The following is a 16404-nucleotide window of genomic DNA, read 5'->3' as shown; positions in this document are numbered from 1 at the left end:
TTCATTAAGCCATGGGGAGAAGGAGACGGATAGTGTGAGCATAGCACTAATTCCCAGTCTTCCAGACTATAGTATGAAGGATTATGGAAAGGTATCCAATATCTTTCCTAGACAACTAGGAAGCTAGGAACCAGTTTAATCATTGTCCAACTGCTCTTACTGTTAGGAAGTATTTTGTGAGATCTGGTCTACATCTGGTTTGCTGCAGCTTTACCGTTCAAACTTCATTGCATGAATCGGCCCCAGTTTAGAATCAAACTCTGTTTATGCATACGTTTATGCATTTCTCCAATGGACATAACCCTTCTTGCAACATCTAATCTAACTTGCTTCCAAAACAACAAATGTGTCCTAGAAAGGAAACACGTGGAGGAGTATTTCATGGCTAATTATTTAAATGGACTTCAAACTTTAAAAAATTGAGAGCTTGACAGGGGTGGGATGGACGAGATGAAGTTAGACCTCGTTGCCATGCTGGTAAGGCTTTAAAATATATTGTTGTAATTATATTTCTTCTTCTTCTTATAGGAACCTAGGCCTTTATATACTAAACAGTGCCAGTATTATTCAAGTGGAGTAGGATTCTTATATGATGCCTACCAGACAGAGGTAAACTACTGTAGTTCAGTTAATTTGTAGCTTTATGAAATGAAAGTTACTTACAAGGTGACTAGAAGCATAAATGCTTTCTAATTTCAGCACTCAGTTTCACACACACACACACACCCCCCTTGGCTATCATATTTGTAACGAGGATATTTGCTTTGGAACTAACTTCCTATTCTCATTCCATTCTTGTTGCATAAGGATTCCTTGGAATTAGACGTAGCATTTTTTTTTCTGAGGATGTGATTTTACTGAGTGGCATACTGTCATATGTACCCAAGTTAAGTTAATCGGGTTATACTGGGCAAAAACAACAACTCTCCACTGTAATGATCTGACACGGTCCAAGAATGTCTTTATTTTGTATTCAGATTTTTTTGTTGTTCTGCAGCCAACAGCAGAAGGTATCACGTTGAGACGATTAGACTTTTGACTAAAACCTTAGAGTGAAGAAATATTTTTTTTCCTATTACTGTATGTTTTATGCAGAACATAAATCCAGACTATAGCCCTGAACAAAAGGATAATTTATGCAAACAAGCAAAAACAGAAATAAAACCAGCCCTATCATGTAATCCAAAGTCTACACCAAGAAATGGAGGTTACTGTGACATAAAACTTGTGCATATTAATCATATTTACATATCTTTGCCAACTTTGCATAATTTATTCTGCCTCTGCTAGTAATGGGAAAGAGGGAAAAACTCTTCAGGATACTGAAACCTCACTCTCTAACTACAGGAAATCCTTCTGTGCTCCCCATCTGGCTTCTGAAATTCCTGACTTTCAAGCCTATTTCTAGCACCTTAAGAGCTAGAAACTTGCATTTATTTTTAAAGAGGAAAGCTCAAGCTGAGATTCTGAGGATTGAGCCCTATACCAGTACCAAATTCCAGTGCTTGCATAGTATAATCATGAACTCACTGAATACATACCCTAGGCCATAGAATCTCATTACTAAGTGCTGCTTCACATTTTAAAAATATGTATAATATCCAAGAACAAAATACATATGCTGTACATCATATGTAAATTATACATGTGTATAGTTGTAGGTGTTTAGTTAAAACATCTGATAGTATGGGCTCTGAAAAGTATGTGTGGGTAGTGGACCAATCCTTTCCCAAATGATGCTGGCATTTTAAAAGATGTCTAGTTGAAGACATTTAGGCTGCAATCCTATGCCCTCTTACCTGGGAATAGTGCTGTTGAAATAAGCGGAACTCCTTTTTGAGTAGACATACAGTATATAGGGCTGCATTGTTAAGGAGCTAGGCAGCAAGTACATATATGCATAGTTCAAATCTGGCTCATAGTTTGTGTATTTTGTCATACCCACATACAAAACAATCTTGTCTGAAGCAGCCCTAAGGTTATGACTTATCCACAGCTTTTTGTTTGCTCCACACATTAATAAGATTGTTATGTAAGCATGGAAATGAGTACATGGCACAAATTTGGCATCCTGAGAATGTCAGTTTTGTTTTATTTCAGTGGGTGAGTGGATGAAAGCATAAAATATGTGGATATTGTCTGGTGAACTTTCAGATCAGAAGGCAGTGAGTAGGACTTCACATGTTTGAAGGATGCTGTTCCAGGCTTCTAATCCTACTTCTCCTTTTATTGCTCCTTTACAGTCTCTGTCCTTACGTACGTTTCCCAGTCTTTGTATGCATCTTAAGTGTTCCTTTGACAAGCAAGATCTTGAAAGTTACATGGATACATCCAAACTTGTTTATTATGTAGAGTTTCTTCTAATTACAGAATTAGGGTATAATTTCTTGATGTAGAATTTGATTTTTCACACAACGCTGCGTATTACACCAACCTGCTCTTTTTTACAGACAAAAATGAATTGTTAAGACTTATGTGGGATATACAGTATTTGTAAGAAAATGAAGTGTCAAAATGGTGGTTATAATAGCAGAATATGGAAAGGAAATAAAGCAGAACTGAAACTGAAAACACAAATAGTACATCTTGCAAAAAGCCAGGCCTGTGTCATTACTGGTTCATATCTCAGAAATTACTTATGGAAATAGTTAATGGTAATAACTAGACCAGGCTTTCCCAACCGGCTGGCCTCCAGTAGGCTTTACTTGAAAAGTGAGGCAGCTCCAGGCATGAATTGATTGGCACGCATAAAGCTATCTCTCCATCCAAGTAAACAGGAAGCTATTGGGAATTCTTTGCATTCACCCACTTACTCAAGCAATTGTTGGGTTGGGACATATAGGTGCAACCCTGGGAAAATTGTGACCATTTCCAATTTCTTTCAATTGGAATTAAGTAAGTTTAACTTGTTTCTAAAATGTACCCATTTCCAGGACATCTTGCAAATGTGGCACTGTGCTACTGTGGCCTTTTACACTCTTCTTTTCAGCAAGGATTGTTTGTCTCAACCACATTTACCGATCCCCCCCCACACACACACACACCAAAGCTTCAATTCGTATATCTGTGAGTAGCTCTTGTGGAGCTGTTGTTTCCTTTCCCACACATATGATCGATGGAAAAGGGTGCTTGCATTGAGTTCACACCCCATAACAAGAGGAAGGCAATCCTTATGATCAACCAACTTTCACAAGTGGGTGGCGTTAATCTGCACATGGGAACTTGTTTCCAAAATAGCCCCTTGCTAGTTCAGGGCAAAGCGCACTTCTAATTTCTGGCCATAGTGCTTGTCTGTAAACTAGTCATAAGACTCTCCACTAGCCATAATAAAGATCTGTTGCCTTCTCCTCTTTCCTCAGGTGACATGTTATACCTTAAACAGCAAGTGTCAGCTGAAAGTGAAGAGCAATACATGCTACTGCTGCGATTTATACAATTGTGAAAAGTAAGTATCTATGGACAACAGTGAGCTAGGAGGGTCCTGCCAGGCTAGAATTAGCTTCTTCAGCCCCTAAAGGAAAAACAGTTTGATGTAATCCAAAGAATGCTGCAAAGAAATCCATAGTTTTACAAAGCAGACAGTTGCCAGCAATAATCACTGTTATGGGGAGAGGGAAGAGGAGGCATTGAGGAGATCTTCCATTCACATTGCATGTTTTTCCCCAGGCATGTATTTCTAACCTTCTCCATAATATCTAGGAAGAAACAACAATAAAGTTTGCCAGTAGTATTAGCTGGCTCTCTAATGCAAACCCACTCAGAGAGGATGACCCAGTATAATACCTCAGTCTGGCCTACTTCTACTCCAATTCATATGGTCTGTTACTAAACAGAAGTTCAATGTGGAAAAGGCAACTGCAGTGCTAGGATTTATTTTCTGCCTGCTCTGCATGTAAATCCTTTCATCCTAAAACTTCCTCCCCCACAAATATGCATGCCAGCACTAGTACAAGAAATTTAATGTTCTGCAAGAGACAAAAGGAAGCTGAAAAGCAGCATTGTAGATTCTACCGCCAGAGATAAAGTGATTGCTCCAGCTTTCCATCAAGCTCTTGGCTCTGATTGGCGTGTATACTTTCTACCCAGAATTCTCTCTCTCTCTCTCTCTCTCTCTCTCTCTGTCTACTCAGGCTGCTTCACAGATGCAGCCATTAAGATTATTTTTGAACATTATTTTATTTTATGATTGTGAACTTCTATTCCACCCAGTCGAATAGGCACTGGGCAGGTAACAATACTTAAACACAGATGTTAAAACTGCACCCACCATTCTGCTTATATATGACCCTCCAAGAGAAGCACACATTAAAACATTCCTTCTATCATGATCTCTAGCAACTTATTATATTTTTAATACTAGGCATCCAATCTGTTTGCTCAAGAGCTATTGCTGAATGCGAGTAGCAAGGGAAAAGGTAGCTGCTTTCTGTCAGAGCCGAGTACAAAGTCAACATTTCTGACTACCATCGCTGTAAGAGAGAAGTGACAGGACTGGGATGGTGTTGCTCTGTTTTTCATAAATTGCTGCTGATGTGATGCAATGTTTTCCATTCTCGCCAGCTCAGAACACTCTACCAGCTATTATGAGTTCCTTGGCGTGAACAGCTGTCAGGATGTGGTTCACTTGTACCGGCTGCTCTGGTCCTCCACTGTCTTGAACATCATTGGATTGTTTCTTGGCATCGTCACAGCAGCCATACTTGGGGCTTTTAAAGATGTGGTAAATAAGTCTTGCAGTGTTTGAGGAATTTTATGGTGATGGATTCAAGTTGACAAATCAGAAGTGCCCTATATAGGCTTGGGTTAGATACATATGGATAAGTGGGGATCTCTGGATGCATGAAGAGCTGCACACACAGTTACTGAGTTTTAAAGACTCCTTTTAATAGTGAGAGATTCAATCATGCTGCATAAATCAGATTACCAGCGATAGTGATGATCACCTATTTGGGGGTCAGAATCTAGTCCCTGTCTGCTGTCCTTCCTTCCCTCAATCAAATGGCTGGTGTTATTGCCAATAATCTGACCAGCTAATGTATATGGGTCGAGACTTGATCATATACATGTTCAGCAGTCCACTAATGCTGCCCGTATGTAAGCTGGATCTCAAGTAGCAACCTGCCTGATCATTCAGTTTGAAGCTCTGTCTTACCGGTAATCAGAGTTAAACATGTGAGGTGGAACATACTGAGGATATGGTATATGCACAATATATGAGGCAGTATCCAGTGGTGTCATACTGCTAGCACAACTAAGGTTGCGCTAGCAGAAACTAGACTCTGTACTATGCACAAGGGGAGATTCCAACTAAATTCTGCTTGCACAATCGTTTGCACAACCACTTTCAGGAGTGGCCCATTTGCTCTGCATACTCTGCTAGCACAATGCGCAAGCATTTGCACAACTGAAAGATTCAGCAGAGCTCCACTAGTGCTATTTGATTTTGTGGAATGACCATTGGATAGTGCCCTGTGTATTCTGGAATGTGAAGAGAAGAGACATGAAACGACACAGGAAGAAGAGATGGGAATAAAGAATGTATCTGTACCTTTAACTTTCTCCAGAAATAGCTGCCCTTTGCCGTAAATGTGTGCAAAGTGAGGCCCTTACAACTCATTGATTTCAACAGATTTTGAGCAGCCTGACTTTGTGCACGATGGTTGTACTTACCAGATTGTCTTATTTTGCAATATTTTACAATAATTGTCATTTTAGGAGTCATGGTGTTTTTATGGAAGAAAGTTGGCTTGGTTTAGTGTCACAAAGCTGCATATCTACATTTAGTGTCGCTGGTTGATACATTCATCTCCAAAGGGCATATTCTGCCATTCCTCAAATGACAGGCAGCCACTTCCGGAATCACTCCTACAAGGCATAGATCAGGGATGGGAAACATGTGGCCCTGCAGATATTAGTGGACTGCAACTCCCATCAGCACTAACCAGCATAGCCAATAACGAGTGTGTGTGTGTGATGGGAGTTGGCACTCCAACATCATCTGGAGAGGTTTGTGTCCCTGGCATAAATGGTATACTCTGACCTAGATACCCCAAAATATTACTCAGAAATCTTTTGGAGGGAATCCATTGGCAGGACAAGTTGTCAGAAGTATTTTTCTTCCTATATAACTGCACTAAACTGGACTTATAGCAAGCATCTGCCATTGTCTTGTTTCTACCCAGCTGTCTTACTTTCATATGCCTATTCCCTAGACTCATAATCTGCTCTCTCTGGGGGTTGGGGGAAGGGTGACACAAGCAAGCTTGCTGATCCTATAGGACCTGCTGAATTTCTGTTTGCTTGAGTTTGATCTGTCTGAAAAGTAGTTGGCAGGAATGTTGTTCAGAGGCATTGCTGCTTGCAGAAATATTGTGTCCTCTGAAAGACTGGCATGTCAGACTGATCTCCATGAAGTTTATTTGCAGGCCTGAGCTATCAGACTTGTGTTTTGGTGGACATTATTTGATCCCCCTGCCCCTTTGTTGCTTGCTACTAAATGCAAAGGCAGCTGCTAATTTCAGCAACCTATTTTGCTAGCCACCATATCTGTAACAACTATGGGACACATTAAACACTGGCAAATAATGGAAGATAATACATGAGACCCTAACCAAGGCTTGCTAGGCAAGTAAAGGAAAGGCAATTTGAACTGATAATACTTTACACTGTTTCAATGCTTGTTCCTGTTTGGCTTTTTGAATACAGTCCAGCTCTTTGCAGCAGACTGAGGCAAGGCCCACACAATGCAACACCCGAAATCCTATTTTTGTTGTTAACGTGAAGCAATTGCAGTCTCTCCCAGTACATATATTATTATGTTGTTTCCTGCTGTTCAGGCTACAAAGAGGAGAAACAGAATTGCATCTCAATTGCTTACTACTTGCTGAAAATGTTAATGCAGAGTCATAGAGAATTCAAGCCCTGAAACAAAAGGCAAGGAAACAAAATATCGTAGCAATCATGTACTAGCCGCTCACTCTGGAGCAAGTTCATTTGGCTTCTAGCAAAGCTGAACAAAATCAATAAACAGCTTATGTTTGCGCGGTCTCTCTCTTTCTCTCTCTCTCTCTCTCATTTCTAAAGCAAGAGGGGAAGGAAATTAGTATCAAATTTTCCTACGAGGAGAAATGCATGTGTGTAAATTATGGTATTGTTTTGTTAAACAAGAAAATGAAAAATACTGACAAAGCAAGATGACTATTGCAATGCACTGCAGAAAATTATTTCTCAGTGTCCTTCAGGCTAATTTCTGGTTTCCAGTTTATTGCTGACATGCTTGTTTAACTGTTGAAGCAATATGTTAAAAGAGTTGTGTTGTTTTTTTCTTCCTTCTCTTCTGAGTACAGTGCCAAAGTTTAGGACTGGACTGTAAGAAGACATTAAATAGGACAAGGCAAGGCATCTAAAAGGATGTAGGAAAGTAAGAGTAAGTGAAGGAAACAGAATTCTTTTTCCAGGTATCATCTTCCCCTTGAGGCAGTGTAGTCAGGTTCTTAAAATGCCTCTGGGCAAACCTGCAAGGTTGAATTTAAAGTGAGACAGCCTGGGCAGGGAGTTACATTTCTACCTCTGAGTGGAGAATTATTGTTTTACTATTTGCCACTGCACAGTAGCCCATTACTACTGCCAAGTTCTTTTAAAATCTGCTTTACTGTGGCTGGAAAAAGCTGGAGAAGGGTGATACTTCTCCTGACATGGGGTGTTAATGTGGAGGAATCTGAACAGTTATTACGAATTTGAAAAATAAAAATCTTTACAGTAAATCCCACAATGCTTTCTTCCACACCCCAACCATTCTGCCAGTGATTTCTGTAATTGGGTGTCTTGCCAACTGCGTTGTATTCTACTTGCTGCTTTCTTTTGTCAGGTTATGTTATTCGCAATACTCGGCAAAAACAGAATGTTCAGTCAAATAATTTCTTCCAAGCCTAACTACCTTCATATAAGGAGTGTATTCCCACATCTGCAGTAGAACAGCTGTCCCTAACTTGGTGCCCTTCAGTTATTTTGGACTACAGTGCCCAGCATTCCTGACCATTGGCCAAGCTAGGTGGGGCTGATGGGAGTTCAAAACATTTGGAGGGCTGCAGTAAAACTTATATGGCTATGAATAATTTGCTTCTTATAACCATCTATAGACCTTCAGAAATGCACTTTCTTTACATTGGCAATTGTGGAAGGATATTGCACACATTTTGCTCTGCATTGACGAATGGGGCCAGTCAGACCACCTGCTCATGGGCTTGAACATTTTACAAGGAACAAATAAGTTTGGTACTAACCAAAGCAATTGACATTTTTTCTAGGGTAAAAGAAAGGGATGAATTTTTAATTATTTTTAAACCCCTATGTTTTCCCATCTATACAACTGGGATAGCATTTTGCTATAACATTGTATGGGAAGGTCCTACGAATGTGCCAACGGACAGACAGGTGGAAGAAGTATTGCAGGAATATCAGCGTGAAATAAGTAAAACGGATACATCTCTTTTGTTCCACAGGTGCCTATCTCCCAAATTGCCTTCAGCTCTTCTCCTCCACCACAGATTCTTTACAATCCAGCTCAGCAGATTTTAACATATGCTGGATTTTGTCCTTCTGCAGCAGCTGTTCCTCATTATTCATCCTATCATTTACCACTTCAGGTAGAGTACAGGAATTCTACTTTATTGCTTTGTGTACCTGTAAATTAACTTCGCCAGCCTTCCCCAACCTGATGCCCTCCCAATGTTTTGGACTACAACTCCCAGGACTCCTGACCATTTGGCCATGCTAGCTGGGGCTGATGGGAGTTGAAGTCAAAAACATCTGGAGGGCACCAGGTTGGGGAAGGCTGATCTACTCCATCATGGCTAGGGATGTACGAAAATCACTTACCTTTCGGGGATTATGCTGATGGTGCGGGGGGAGGCATTCCGTCCCTCCCCCCGGAATCCTGGCTGGCCGGCTGTGCTCCGCAGTGATTCTGCAGAGCCGCCGGCCGGCTCCGCCAGCAGCCAGACATCCGGCCGCTGGCTAGCAGGAACGCAAAGGGCGGCGGCCATAGCCGCCGTCGTTTGCGTCCCTGCAGTCAGCCGTGATAGGCTACGTAAATGTTTACGTAGCCTATCATGGCTGATTAAAAAAAACAAAAAAAACCCGCGCGTACACAAATGGCGGCACCCATTTGCGTTCCTTATTTTGGCGCATCTTAGTCTACGTAAACATTTACATAGACTAAGACTGCAAAAATAAGGGGAACGCAAATAGCGTAGCACCTACGCTATTTGCGTTCCCCTTATTTTGGCCATCTTAGTCTACGTAAATGTTTACGTAGACTAAGACGTGCCAAAATAAGGAACGCAAATGGCGGCACCCATGGGCGCTGCCATTTGTGTACACGTGTTGTTGTTGTTTTTAAGTCAGCCGTGATAGGCTACGTAAAGATTTACGTAGCCCATCACGGTATTTTTTTAAAAATCTAGCCGTGATAGGCTATGTAAATCTTTACGTAGCCTATGACGTTTTTGTTTTTTTTTAAACCTGGAAATGGCGGCGGCGGCAGCTGGTCGGAAAACCGGCCGTTGCTGCCGCCACACCGCCACCGCAGCCACCGCCGGAGCCTCCGCTGCCAGGACGATCTGCCCCAGGTAAGTCCCATCCCAGGGGGGTGGCAGGGGGGTGGTGGGCCGTTCCACCACCGATTTCGGGGGGCCGAATGCGCTGGCATTCGGCCTCCCCGAGATCCGTGGCGGAACTTTCGTACATCCCTAATCATGGCATTGCTGGGTGGAATGTGTAATAGGGAGGGTGCGTGGGTGGCTATGGGCTCTTCTGATCTAGGACCAAAGGGCACCAATAGCAGTTCTCAGCTCTTCTTTAAATTTCTTCATTGCTCAATGTTATGCGTACAAGAAATACGCATAACTATTTGCATACAAGAAATATGTGGAAGAAAAAGCCCCTGTTCCCCTGCATGTGTCTGTGTATGCAATGGGTTATCTAAAATGTGTATTACTAGTACGATTTAACATTTATATACAGTAAGCTTTGTACAGAAAACGGAATCAAAATTTAACGGAGTAACCTCACCTGCAGGGAGGAGTTGAAAACTGACAATGAATAAGTGGGTGTAGGTGTGTATGTATATATGTGTATATAATTGCAAATGCATGTGTGTTGAATTATTACTTAATTTGTATACATTATACATGCCTATATAATTAACGCCTCTGAAGTCTAGTTTGCGATTAATCTTTGAAAGCTTTTTCTTTGTCTTGCTTCAGCCTACCAGCAATTTCCCAACATCATCATCTACTGACATATCTTTGTCTGATGACACCCAGCCACCATCTCAGACCAGTTCTAATTATGGCCTTCCTCCCAATGCCCCGCCGTTATATACACCAGCGTATTTCCTGTCAGGTGAAAAGCCTCCACCATACATACCATAGCCAAGAGATAATTATCAACAGATAGTAGGTTTAAAAAGAAAACAATAACATTGGCAAAAATGTGTGCTGCTCAGGCTAGTAGACTTTCAAGAATCTCATTTTGTGTGATATGGTATTTCTCCGCTTTAAATCCAAGTAATTGTTACCAGGAAAGTGAATGAAAAATGGGCAAGCGTATTTGTTAGAGCAGTGAGTCAAATATTGCATGTAGTCAGTTTCAGTCTACTGTGCTTCCCGGCCCCATCAACAAATATGAAGCAAGTATTTTTTTTCAGCAGGGCCTGGATCCAGAGGCACCCACACAGAGGAAGGTAATGGTCGCATTCAAATGTAACGTGGTTTATCATTACAAGAACAAGTCCAGGTAAGCCTCGGGCTTGCGCACTCCCTACTTTTCTTCTCCTCTGGCACAACCACGAAGAGGAGACTAGAAGTTTTTGATTCCATTTTCAGTTAATCACAGTTTAGTGTTAGGTTCAAATACTAAACTGTGGTTAATCATAACTATATAGTTTGAAACAAGACAGCTTCATAATCATGAAGTTAGCTTGTTTCAGTAAACCACAGTTGAGACTAACCTCAGTTTGTTTGGATCAGACAAAGTGCTAAACTGTGATTAGTCAAAAGCAAGACATGAAAGCTTCCACTATCCTCCTTGCAGAATGCCAGAATGGTCAGGCAGGGGCAGGGAGATGGGGGCGACATGCAACCCGGAGGCTTTCCTAGGCCCATTCCTGCAATGATAAACCACAGGTTACCATTACATCCAAATGCACCCATTGTCTGATCAGTGACCCAAGATAGTAGATGGGGATGCACATTAGCATCTATATTGCAAGAGGGATGAGAATGCCCATCTCCATCCACCTAGACTAGTAATGCAGCTGCACATCGGAGCTGCACAGCTGTGAATCACTGCCCAGTAACAGAATCACTGTCCACTCAGTGTGTGAATCACCTATACTTGATCAGGGTGCAGGATGTCTGCTTCTTAACTCCTTTCTCTTACACATAATAAGGCAGTTGGTTTTTATTTTACCTGTAGTTTAGATTGTAAATAGTGCTATACACAGATGGCCAGCTATTTTAGGGAAAGCAATTTTTCTCTTTCCTTCTTAGTATTCATTTAATAGCTTCTTTTGGGTGAACTTGTCTTCCAAAAGATTGTGTCAATTATTTTACAATAAAATATGCTTTGTGAAATATATTTGTACTTTTGGTCTATGCATGTTACAAAAAGGAAAAAAGTACCCTGATTTAGTATGAACTGTATTTCCAAAGGCTACATACCGAAGGATCAAGGTATTTTATTTTATTTTATTTTAAATTGGGTTTATTTTTCTTGTCTGAATAGTTTGTGTGGTGTAATAGTTTAATAATAGTTTAATAGTATAATAGTGTAATAATATGATTGAAAATAAAAGTTGTCTTCACCATATGCTACAGATTCAACAAGTCGTGCAGTGTTTAATGTTTATGCATAATAAGGGGAGGGCTCTGTTAAAGTTTCTGTTGCTATTCACAGTGAAGTGGTATGTATTTAAAAGTCCTCATAATGAGAAGGGGTTGACCTTGATTTATTTAGGGAGGGGGAGGAGAGACAGTTTCCAGGCTACCTATTGCCTAATCTCCGATTTAGAGATTTTCACACTATATGGAGAATGTCAAGGGAGGAAAGAGAATGAAGGCCTGGAAATGGAGGGGAGCAAATAGAAAATAAGCAAGACATGAAGACTGTCTATATGGATAATGGTGTAGAAGAGGCAAAGATTAGAGCCCTGTTAGGGTATTAAGCCTGAACAATGTATGTAACCATATGCAAGAGGCATGGGGCCGTGCACAGTGGCCACATCCCTCACCGTCCACTGTACTCCAGCCACACCCCTCAGTGCCTGATCTTGCAATGTTGAGTGGCAAGGTCTGAAGGTTCTGCTTGCATTTGCTTGAATACAAGTAGAACTCTTAGTGCAATCAGGGAGTTTTGTTTTATCATGACCCTGTGTATCTTCCATGTGTTTATGTAACCAGTTCAGGTTTAATGCCTGAGTGGGGCTTAAATCAAGTAGGAAAGTATATGAGAAGGAGAAAGCAAGGAATGTATTTACAACTGGCCTGCTGGCATTGTGTGACAATTTACTAAATTATTGGACTGAAGAAGCAAATGCATGAGTGTCGCATCACATTTGAAAGAATGCTGACCTTTGTCAGTTTTACCATCCCATCTTTCTTTATACATTATACACTTGATGACCCTCATAGTTTCTGTACTGGAATTATGCTGTTCTTATCTTCCACAGCCTCACACAGAGAACTTATGTTACCTCTTTAAAAGCACTTCATTAGCTATTATGTGCAGAGAACTCTGAATCCCACATAAACCAACTACAACCCAGGGAGGATTTCGCATAGCTCTGGACATACTGTCAACAAGAAAAAAGCTATGTATTATTCTGAGTGAGTCTACAATAAGAGACAAGTGAAATATATTTATAGATTGAAGGGAAAGCAGTCATTTAGGAATCATGCTAGCTAAGAAAACTGAGTAATTCAGACCTCGTAGATATTCCTGACCAGTCATATTGGAGAGATAAACTGATAAAGACTATAATCCAATTCCAGGTCAGGTGTTTTGGTCCTAAAACGGAGAGAGTAGGTCTGGTTTCTATAGGCCAAAATAGTGATTGCTACGGGAAGGTTAAGATTGGCAAGTCTTTGTATTCAGTTCATGACCTGTGAGTAACTGATATAATGACTAGGTCATTTCATGTGGGTGGTTCTTGATAGCTTGAGGTCAGACATGCTTTGCTAAGAATTAGGGTTAGGGCAGAAAATGCCCACTTATAATTTTATGAGCAAACCAAATTATACATAACACATTTTAGGTTCCTATTTTATGCCTGAACAGAGGGAACTTCTGAAGTACTCCCTGAAATATCTGAATCATCCTAAAACCAAGAAGGAGGAAAACTGCTGTACAGCATCTGTTCCTGTTTGTGAGGATATGGTTAGGGTGGAGTTTAGAGTAATATCATCTGCAGGAAAAGCTATCAAGAACTTATTTAGCTGGGAAAGACTCTCTCACCTATTAGTAATGGTAACCAAGGATATTTAATTTAAGAACTTTTAAGCAATCCCAACTTATTATTTGAAGAGTGACATTTTATTCCCTTTACCCCTTAACATCTTGTTTTTGTTCATTTTTAAAGGTTGTCTGAATCCCATGCCTACACTATAGGAGCCAGGCTGATTTCCTTTTAGGTACAGAAGGTTCTATACATAGAACAAAACCCAATTTGTCAACAATGCACATTTTCATCATATGTTATAATATGGTGACTCTAGTCACATGGTGGGAAAGTAAGCATGATCTAGAGCATTCCTAAATGTCCATCAGTAAAAATGCATTAGAACAATAATTTTAATAAGGAAAGGAAGAAATAACTATGCTGGGAACCAAGGATTAAAAAACTATTTCCCCCCATGGCTTCAAAATTTCCAGACATTTTATATCTCTACACCTCCTATAAACGTCTTCCTATTATGTAGTTTTTAGAAATCATTTTGTGGAAGTAAAGGCTGGGTCGCAATATGTGAACACCTTGTCTTAAGCGTTTTATTCATCATTCTAAAAGTAAATATTTAATAATCAAAATAGTTCAATTTTTCAGAAAACAAAAAAGGTACCTGGGAAAACCTTTTTTTCTGAATTCTCTGCCCCCTTTCCCCCCAGGGCCTTCACATCACACTTGTCAGTATGTTGGCACTTGCCTTCAAATACTACCGAGTATGCTGCAGAGTAACAAACTCCCAAGGGTAGCTGCAGTGCCTATAGGAGTCAGACAGGTCTGAGAGGGGGACCAACTAAAACAGAACCTATGTTGAGGGAGTGCTTGTTACAGTCAGGAATGTAAACTGACCAAGGTCTTGGGCTTCTGAGCTTGCATAACAAGGAAAAAAAGCAAGCACTGATCCAAAAAAGCAATTGGGAACTGACCATGTAAGCAGTTTGAGCTAGGACAGCACCTCCGAAGGGCTCAATAAACCACACTTGCACAGGTACGGAAGGCTTTCAGCAAGACCCAGCTGCTGTAGAAAACCTAGTTTTAATTGGCTTGGCTCGGATGTAGGGACAAGGTCTAAATTGCCTACTGCACTGTGAGCAAGTTGGGAGCACATGCAGTGAGGATCTAAGTGGAATGAGTGAGAGTGCAGTGAAATGCTACTGCTCTGCTTGCCTCAACACACACATTCTATCCTGGCCTGCTTGCCCTATTAGTTTGGAGATGATAAAGCATTTTACTCATCCATTCCAGGCTTACCTCATCACACCCACTGAAAGAGAAGGCATGAATGTGTATGAGTAACCATAACTGCTTGGGGTGGGGGGGGTGAGCACAGGGAACGGAACATCACTGATGTTCCTAGCAAGGTGGATTGGAGACAGTGGTGATAAATAGGAATCTTCATTCATCCTTCTCTCTTATGCTGATGTTTTGAGTCTAGTGGGAGGGTGGGCGGTGAAACTCTCCCGTTTCTGTACTCCTGCAGAAAATGCAAGCAGTATGTCTCCACTGCTCTTAAGTGAGAGAGAAATCCTTACTGTTCCCAATGAGGATGGAGAGCAGAACATACTGGGGCTATTCACACGTCACGCTAATCCATGGCAGGTGGCAAACTACGCTGGGTAGGTGGTTATACCAATAACCTACTGTGCTCCCATCAGACAATCGGGCAAACAAGGTACACATAGGAGTTTATTACACACACACCCCTGCCCCTCCTCCTCCTGTAGTCCTCTCGGCCAGCTTGGCAGGTATCCCAGCATCCTTTGCAGCAGGAATAGAGATTGCTTGAGAGGAGCAGAGCGGGGGCAGCATTTTTGGCCGCTCTTGCCAAGCAGCTCTGTACGTGATCTCTGCTGGTGCGACAGACAACACGCTAACCCACCATAGGTAAAATAACCCTTATAGAGTGTGGGTTCCGAGGGCGGCTTAATAGGGGAATTAACTCATTACAGGCTGGAAAAACACTCCCCTCACGATACTCTAGCCCATCTTGGGCAGCTCAGGCCACTTCCCTACCATAGTTTGTTACAGCTAAACCCAGCCACTGAGTGTGGTGTGGGTGTGTGTGTGAAGAAAACAAACATGAATGACAACCAGTTGAATGCTGTGTGAGTGTATATATAAAAAAAGAGTGGGTCTCTACTTGTTACATATGAAAGAGATTTAGCACCACTATTGGACTTGATGCAGTAGAGCAAATTATTCATAAATATCTTCATACATATTCAAGTTAGGCACAATAAATAGTGGAAAGATAATGTCAAAGGGATCATTACCTGACCACGACAGTGATGCTTTAATAACATACAAAAAGCATTCACTCCTACAACTGTATTTTTGTTGAATAGCTACATGATATCTAGGTCCAAATCCTAACCTGCAGATAAAATTGATCGGATTAGGAGTGTTATTCTGTGCCCTGTGAATACAGATAGTGAGCAAGAGGCGGTCTATGGCAAACCAGTTTTGTGGGATAGGTTCCAGGTTCTTTCTTCTGATGAAGTGGACAAGGTGCTTTCATCTGTAAGGACGACCACCTGCTTACTTGATCCTTGCCTATCTTGGCTCATTATCGGCTGCAGAGAGACTGGGTGAGGGGCTCAGGGCGGTGGTGAACGCCTCCCTTGAGGAGAGAGTGATGCCATCAGCCCTCAAGGAGGCAGTGATAAGACCATGCTTAAAGAAGCCCTCCTTGGATCCCCAAGTTCTGAACAACTTTCGCCCAGTCTCGAATCTGCCATTTTTGGGCAAGGTGATTTTGCTGGTGGTGGCGATGCAGTTGAAGGCACTTGGAAGAAAGCCGATTATCTAGATCCATTTCAGTTGGGCTTCAGGCCTGGGCATGGGACAGAAACCACCTTGGTCGCCTTGGTGGATGATATGAGGAGGGCTCCGGATAGGGGTGA

At 41.4% G+C, this 16404-nt stretch overlaps 1 protein-coding gene across 1 annotated transcript in view; it reads left to right on the top strand.

The window, feature by feature from the left end:
* The window catches only part of TMEM255B (transmembrane protein 255B), a 45655-nt gene extending 33784 nt beyond the window's left edge, over window positions 1-11871 (top strand). The window contains exons 4-8 of the mRNA XM_084844553.1: window positions 529-609; window positions 3360-3445; window positions 4561-4720; window positions 8502-8645; window positions 10266-11871. Coding sequence (XP_084700679.1) covers window positions 529-609; window positions 3360-3445; window positions 4561-4720; window positions 8502-8645; window positions 10266-10433 — 639 coding nt within the window. The 3' untranslated portion in view covers window positions 10434-11871. The remainder of the gene's footprint in view (window positions 1-528; window positions 610-3359; window positions 3446-4560; window positions 4721-8501; window positions 8646-10265) is intronic.
* The last annotated feature ends 4533 nt before the right edge of the window (window positions 11872-16404 follow it).

The sequence above is a fragment of the Heloderma suspectum genome, chromosome 3 (assembly GCF_057233095.1).
Source record: "Heloderma suspectum isolate Gila_16-S chromosome 3, 16-S_ref, whole genome shotgun sequence".
Classification (NCBI taxonomy): Eukaryota; Metazoa; Chordata; class Lepidosauria; order Squamata; family Helodermatidae; genus Heloderma; species Heloderma suspectum.
The sequence above is the reverse complement of the archived record's forward strand: the minus strand, read 5'-3'. Positions and strand labels throughout refer to the sequence as shown.